The sequence below is a fragment of the Grammomys surdaster genome, unplaced genomic scaffold, assembly GCF_004785775.1.
Source record: "Grammomys surdaster isolate TR1022 unplaced genomic scaffold, NIH_TR_1.0 311239, whole genome shotgun sequence".
Taxonomy (NCBI): Eukaryota; Metazoa; Chordata; class Mammalia; order Rodentia; family Muridae; genus Grammomys; species Grammomys surdaster.
Genome location: NW_021626186.1, coordinates 575 through 8,656, shown reverse-complemented (window position 1 = coordinate 8,656; position 8,082 = coordinate 575). Strand labels below are relative to the sequence as shown.

At 43.7% G+C, this 8,082-nt stretch overlaps 1 protein-coding gene across 1 annotated transcript; it reads right to left on the bottom strand.

Annotated features, from left to right (window-relative positions):
* Positions 1-751: 751 nt before the first annotated feature.
* Positions 752-6,628, bottom strand: LOC114616241 (TRPM8 channel-associated factor 2-like; the record flags this gene model as incomplete). The annotated part of the gene is made up of 6 exons (XM_028761751.1): positions 752-1,003; positions 2,256-2,593; positions 3,434-3,673; positions 4,037-4,250; positions 5,238-5,335; positions 5,629-6,628. Coding segments are annotated over 6 exons (2,142 nt in total), but the record flags the coding sequence as incomplete, so codon positions are not given.
* Positions 6,629-8,082: the final 1,454 nt, after the last annotated feature.

Here is an 8,082-nt window from a genome sequence, read left to right as displayed (position 1 = left end):
TAAATATTTTCCCAAAGCTGGATTCCCCTCAAGACAGAATCTATGGTAAGGTAAAGAGAAGATCAGTTGCTAAAAACATTTAGAGATTCAATTTTGTATTTAGTTAAAATTCAATAATTAACATAGGAGAGCAACTAAAGGTCATTGAACTTTCATCTATCTTTTGGGCAAATTTTTGTTAACTTTATAACTCTGTTGAGGATAAGATCAACAGTCTATCACTGTATGGACATCTGTAAAATCTGACACTTTGTCTTCCAGAGTGAGTATAGAAGTTGTTTAGTATCCATGGCATTTTCTCCTGTATGATGAGAAGATATTAACCTGATGGAAGTCCACCCATGTAACTCAGACAAAATGCTCTACACAAGTCTTAGGACAACACACTGATGGTTCCTTCAGTGTCAGGAGAGTTTAGTGATTTCTTAGTGTTTTTCATGTGCAAAGCATCCTCCAAGGGATACTGGTGGTATCTGAGGAAATGGTCCCTGAGTTTGGGATGTGCTGAAGAGATGTGGAAAGGGACATTCATCAGGTTCATTATCACAAGTAACTTTCTCAAGAAAGCATGGAATGATATTTAAAACAACCCAAAATATAGTTTAAAGTCAAACAGTGCAGAAAAATAGTTAAGGCAGTGAGTGTCTCAAGCCAGAACACAGTGAAGGTAGTACTGTGGTCCTCCCTTATCCCACCCATTTTACCCCATCCTAATGCCTTTACCCAACCCCAGCCGCCTCCAAGGCCCCTGCTACTCCATCCCCATGTACATCTTCAGGGGGTGATCTTCCCAGGAAGGATAGCAGGCCAGATCTTTAGCCACCTCCTTCTGGATAGGCCAGCCCCAGGCTTCAAAGAAAGGAACCAGGTTCTTCTGCACTTGTTCAGAGAACAACTTCAGCCATATGTTCATCTTGCTCTCGTTGTCTTCAGGGATGTGAGAAATGGTTTGGTATTCAGCAAAAAGACTGATGAATGGCTCCCACCCAAAGGCCTCCTGGAGCTGGAAAGAGAAAGAAAGGGAAGAATGTGGTATTGAATTTGCAAAAGTGACTGTTGTCCCAAATTTGCTGTCACAGGTATATCTGACTATCAGTGATTACTTCCTACCATCAGCTTCAAATTCATTGTTTGCCCCACCCCTGGGCCTGTCTCCAAATAAATGCTATCTCACTGGATTCTGATAGTGCCTAGCCATCAATCTCGTAAAGTTGTTCTCAGGAACACTAATGTATAAAAAAAGGTTAATAAATTACAGTGACTATTACTAGCCTTATTTTAAAAAATGTCTTACCCAGATCATAAGAGCTCTCCCCAGCCTGACTGAGTTAAGTTACTCATTGAGAAAATATCTCATTCACTTTACAAAAATCAGTGCAGGGGAAAATTAGAGGGTAGCAGCCTAAGAAGCTAAGGTTTGCTGTCAACTCCTGATTCTCAGCTCTAAATCTATCATTTAAGAGTTTCACTTTTGGACATGGTGGTTAAATTCTTTATGATTTATGAGCCCCTGTGACCAGTGAGTTATATAGACACTCTGCATAGGTTTGCAGTAGAAAGTCTACCAGGTCTGATAAGGACAGGAGCTTTGATGACTTGACATGTAAGTTGAAAGCACATCGTTGGGAGGCTGCAGAGAGAAATGCTTATCCTCAGGAAGGGAACTAATCTTGGGACATCATTGTTCTCCTATTGGTTGGTCATTATTTATTCAAACAATGCTTCTGCTTCTATTGGAGTAGTCAAAAGCCTAAGACGTTTGTAAGTAGATTTATTTCCTACAATAGGTATGTATAATGCAGACGCCCTGTAGATATATCCCTGTCATTATAAGAAGCTGTTAATAGTCACCCGTAATATAATAAAGCAATGGTAATTCCTGAACAGTTATTGGGAGATGACAGATGATGCCAGTGAGAGCCAGACTGGTGACAGTCTCAGTGATAGCTGATGCAGAGCCTTCCCTCTACATCAAAGTCAGGACTGCCCAGATGCACATGCTATGCAATTTCTCAGAATACTCTCCACTTTCATGTATATTCCAAAATCTTGGATCAGGGAGTGGGATAGGTGTCACTCTGATCATACAAGTACATACTCTGAGAAGTAGCACCAGTGAGCCACACCCAGCAGTGGTGGTTGTGGTGGTCTTAGGTTTGTGGGAGTCCTGTTGGAGTTGGAAAACGCTCGGGGGGCAGGCTACTATATGACTGAGGAGTCTGCTATCACTATCTCCTTGAATTTGTGCTTAGTACCTGCAGATATGTCTCCAGTGCTGTCCAGACATTCCAGTCATTCAGGGGTGCTCCCTTCTGAAGGTGTGCTTTAATTCTCTTTTCTCTTTCTTCAGGTTTCAGTTCAGGGTGGGCCTGAGCCCTGGGAATCCCCAGGACTGTCTCATGAACGTAGACTGACCAGAGATTGCAGGTGGCCTCGGTGGTATGTGGGGGGAACTCCCAACCACGGCGTTGCTGATTGTGGCCCAGCTCATGGATGGGTCCCCACAGGCCCTCACTTCTTATGTTTGCCAAACTTATTAGCTCCTGCACGGACTCCTCTTGACACATGATGGGGTATCCTGAATGCATCCAGCCTGGGGATACAAAGAAAGAGACAGAACATGAGAACAGGGTCTGCTTCAACTTTCTTTTTCCACCCCTTTCCCAGCTGAGCTCCTACAACCCTGGTTATATCCAGTGATTCCAGAATATCTGAGCTGTTTGGAAAGCACATGGCTTTCCTCTAGTATTGACTCCTTCCCAGATTCTCCCATCTGAGCCTTGGCCTTGTCCTCACTCTGACCCTAAAGGGTGAGAAAATCCCTTACATAACTGTCCTTCTTGGAATTTGATGCTTTGTTTTCAAGAGTTTTCATTTCCATTTCAATGCCCTATGTCTGGACTAGAGAAGCTAGGGTAATCTCACTTTTCCCCCACAATTCTCATTGCTAACCAGATTTGCCTGGCATATGTAGAGATTGTTTTGTAGGTAAGAGTTTATCTTCCTTATATGAGACTCAGGACTCTGAATGTTTTCCCAACATTTATGTATCTTCTTGGCAAAGGCCTTGGTACTAGTACCAACCACAGAAATCTATATTCACCCTCCCCTTTCATTTTTCAATTCTGACTTATATCTGAAGAGAATAGTCCATTTTGAATATTCTTTTTGAGAAGATCTTCACAGACACTGGTGACCTCTCAGCACAGAGTTTCTGGAGGTGATTACTGACTTAGGTAACTGCATCATGGAAGATGTTAGTGATTTGCCTTTTATTTGTAACTGTTTTTCACTTCCATCATGGTCCATGATTTTATGCTTCCCCCTTGTACGTTAATAATGTAATCATGATTTACAACTCTTGTAAAGTAAAAAACAGATAAAGTAATAACAAAATGAACTTTGATCATGAGAACTCCCCTGAAGCACCCACCAGCTGATATCTGAACATCTGCAACAATTCTCTCAGGTATTTTGAAAGGGAAGGGCTGGGCTGCGAGCCTGGCCACAGCCCGCATAATCTCATCCCAGAGTTGGAGCAGAGGTTCTGGATCCTCCAGAATCTTGAGGCTTGCAGTTGGCACTGTCAGGATGACATTGTCTGTGGCCAGCTCTCCCCAGGGGCCTAGGTCCTTCTGGATGCAGCTTTTCCACTCCTCCAGTGATGTCTTACCTAGAAATACATAGCATGACACCTGCAACCCATTTCTGTTTGAGGAGAGAGGTGGGGGAATTTGCCATGGAGAGGCAAGACAGAGGGTTGGGAAGACAGACAGAGACAGAGAGAGGAATTACAGAAGAAAGCACTGATATAACCTACAGTCATGCAGTTCCATAGGCTTCGGGTGAAGGACAAGTCATTAGATCCCTCCGTTGTACCCAAAGTCTCCATAGATACAGGGTGATCCACCTCTTGCCTGAAGATTCATGTTCACTAGTTCTGTTTTCGTTCTCTTTACTAATTCTTATTATTAACAACCCCACAATCACCAAGAACCCCACAGCTCAATTTATCCTCAATGCCCAGAGTACTCACCTAGCTTGTAGTATGGAGCAGGCACTGCCTTCGTGAAGGTAACAGATACAGGGCCAAGTTGACAGCCTTTGGGTACAATGATGTACAGGAGACCACCCCAGAGGCAGGAAACTGACTGTTGGGTTTTGTTCATACAGCACTGGTAAGTTACCACAGGGGCTCGAAACAGCTGTTTGGCCTGGCTAAGGTCATCAGTGTGACATCCAATCTGTACCTGGACAGACAATTTCATCACAAGAAGTCAAGTACAGCACTCAAGAAGCATGCAGGACTTTGTTAGGGGCTTGTAGAGGGTCGTGATTATATCTGAAATCCTAACGTCTCCCTTCTGTGAAGGATGCATACAATGTATAAAACTGTAGCACTGCAAAGCCTTCTGTACTTCCTAGTATGTTTAATTAATTTGTTCGGGGTGTAAAACAGTCCAACAATGGATTTCCTTTTGATATGAGTGAGTGGGCTGATCTCCAGGCATAGCTGATTAGGGACTTATGGAATCTCATTACCAGGCAGAATCCTGGAATCTTACATGAGACTTAAACAGTGGGTGGCTCTGATGTTTTAAGTGCGGCATTGCATCCAATTCTACTCTTGTGAACAGATACGTGTCCATCCAGATGCTACAGCATCAAGCCAGGAGGCAGAGAACTCATTCTCTCCTCTCAACCCTACCTGCTCTTTCTAGAGTCACGGGGCTGCCTTTTTGCCTTTATCTGATTGAAGCAGATAAATCAGAGAGAGCCCCTAATAAGCTGGTGGTGATTGTGCATGCCTTTAATCTCTGAACTTGGGAGGCAGAGTTCAAGGTTCGGCTGACAAAAGAACAAGGGCTGCACAGAGAAACCCTGTCTCAAATTAAAAATTCCTAATTGTAGTAGAAAGTGGTGCTCAGAACGAAAGGTGAAGAGGTAAAACTCAGGCCTCTGCTACGAGGAAAACTGGTGAGTGCTGGTCTATAAGGTCACTGATCTCCCTTATCTATCTGGTTGGTAAGATTGTCACACATGGAAATTAGGTTTAGGAAAGAGCTTGAGTCACTAGTAGCTTGAACTTTCTGCTGTTCCATCTACAAGAGGGGCAGAATAACCTTCCCCTGAGCTCCTGCTGGACAAACTCAGCAGGAGAGGTATGAACACCTGTCTGTTGTGGAAGATTCTTGGCTGTCCTTGGGGAGGTGCTGGTTCTGGATGGCTCGCCTTACCTTCAGGCCAGCAGAGGCAGCAGCTTCAGAGACAGAGATCTCTGTGCTTTGTCCTTCCAGGAGGTAGAGCCCAGTGCTCATCCAGACGTTGCTGTCACCTGACAGAGAAGTCATAAAGGAGACTGAGTTCTATGTTCTTACATGGCCTGATTCTACTTGGAGCCTTCCACACATTCAACTTTCCTTCCATGAACTTCAAGTCATTCATCCATACTTCCTGGACCCATTCGTCCCTGGCTTAACTAAGCACAACCCTGGCTTCCACTGTCTTGGAAAGACCTATTAAAGTATGGAGCTAGCCTTCCTGAGGACCAGAACCTGGAAGGAAGTCATCCAAAGCCACCTTATCCCAGGCCAGGAATACTCTGGGCATTCTCTGCTCACTCCATACCTGGGTTGGTTCCATCGATTTCCACAGTAATGGGGTATTTTGAGGAGCTGAGATTGGAGGAGCAGGTCTGAGTATCAAGGTTGTGAACTATCTCAGAGCAATCAGTTCCAGAATGTGCCAGCTCTGTGGCTAGACGGAGTAGTGCAGCCTCACAGGAGTGACTGGACACTGGATTTTTCTTGCTCACAGCTGGGATGCCTGCCTGTCGAAGCATCTTCCTCAGGATCCGGTGCACAGATAAATAAGCAGGAACTCCCTGTGCAGGAATCTGAAGAAAGCCTGCCCCATCGACTCCTAACTTTCTCAAATACTTCTTTTCCAAGTTCCCACCTTTGTGGTTCAACATAGCCTGGAACTCAGAAAGAGCCCTTCGAAAGTGGTAGTTCCTTATATCTATAGGAAGGAGAGGGAAACAGCCTGGGTTGATAGTCTGAGGCAAAATGCTGAGGCCAAAGGTGTTGAGGATGATATTCCCAGGGAATCTACCCAAAGCAGAGATGCCTGGGTTCTGCGAAGCCCACCACCAGGACTGTCCACCAATGAGCAATCCTCCACCCTCTGCTACAAACTCCTGTATTTTCTTGGCATCCTGGTCACTATAAGCTACACAGCAGTAGACACCCATGTCATTGGTCAAATGGGGCTCCAGGCTGCATTTCAGGCCATGCTTCAACAATAGGGAATTCAGACTCTTGAGGCTATTGTTCACCCCAATAGTAGCTCTCTGGTCTCTGGACAGCCAATGTATAGCATTGAGCAAAAAGGGTTCCAACTTAGGAGCCTCGAGTATGGCCTCATGTGCAGCCAACACCACACGCCCACGGCCATAGTGGGCAGCTGCTAGGAAGCAGCTAAGGAAGGAGTTATCGAGCCCCACAGGGAAGGCCAGGGAGCCGTGCACCAACAGTTGTGAGGGGACACCCCCAGTCCTGATGTCCAACATACAGATCCCATCCAGAAGCTGCTCCTGGTCACGCCTGAGCTCCTCCCAACACCTGGGAAGAAGATGAGAGAGATGAAGAGGATGTAGTCAGCTAATAAGCCACCTGTTACAGCCCATTGAGGGAAGAAAAATGACATGGTTTGTATCAATCTTTTGTTTCTTGCCCATACTATTTTGGAATTTAATAATGTATGTCTTATTAATCTAATGATTTTTTATCATCTCACAATTCATCACATATCATTGTTCATATTTGCTCTTGCTTAGCAACAAAGAAAACACTGGTGCTTCTTATACCTGAGGTTTTCATAGATTTGAAGAGAGAGTTAATGATTGTGTTCATATATACTAAAATCCACATTCTCCAAATGAAACTTTCCAAGAATCCTTGATTAGTCAGCCAAGTGAATATTATGTCTCAAGTTTCATGTCTTAAACATTATTAAAGCATATAAACAAAGCTGTAAAACCCAACAGTCTGATAGAGCACTCCTACTATGCCTCTGCTGTTGTGGGTCTTCAGATTTAAGACCATAGAAATATCACACAAGTCTCCCCACAGGCTTGCTCAGAAATCAACAAGTTACAAGTAGAAACAATTGTTTTTGCTTCTACTGATTTATATAGATAGCCATATATCTTTTAGAAATTTCACCTAGGGCAGATGAAATAGCTTAGAGGATAAATGTGCTTTTACCAGGCCTGGTGACCTGAGTTTAGTACCTGGGATCCATGTAGTGGAAGGAAACAAGCAACTCCTGGAAGTCCTCTGACCATGGCATGTGTACCCACCCACACCCACATCCATGCATCTCTCTCTCTCTCTCTCTCTCTCTCTCTCTCTCTCTCTCTCTCTCCCACCTCTCTCTCACACACACACACATACACACACGAACATCACACAATCCTCTGTAAATAAGTGTAAAAAGAAATTTAAAATCCTTACTTAAATACGATAGGAGTATTTATTACTCTTTACTGAGATATGGTCAACATAAAAATAAATTCTTATAAGATTTTGTATTTCAGGAATAAAAAAACAATTTCTATAGGAGATGGATTAAATACACCATGCTAACCTTATAAACAAGTCAGTAGTTAGATAGTATTGGAAAGGCTTAATGGGATGTAGAAATTAGACCCCCAAGAGACTGAGTCAATTTCATAAAAATGCTAAAAATCCAGAAATTATAAAATATTGAATTTGTTTATGTTTGACTGCTTATCTGAATGTACACCTTCGAGCCAGAAGAGGGCATCAGATCCCATTATAGACAATTGTGAGCCACTGTGTAATTGCTGGGACATGGATGGTATGTACTCACTGATAAGTGGCTATTAGCCAAAATGTATAGAATACTCATGATACATCCCACAGACCCTAAGAAATTAGCAAGAAGGAAGGCCCAATTGGGGATGCCTAAATGCTACTTAGAAGGGGAAGCAAAAGAATCATAGGAGGCAGAGGGAGAGAGGGACATGGGTGGGAGAGGGGAAGGGGAGGGGAAAGG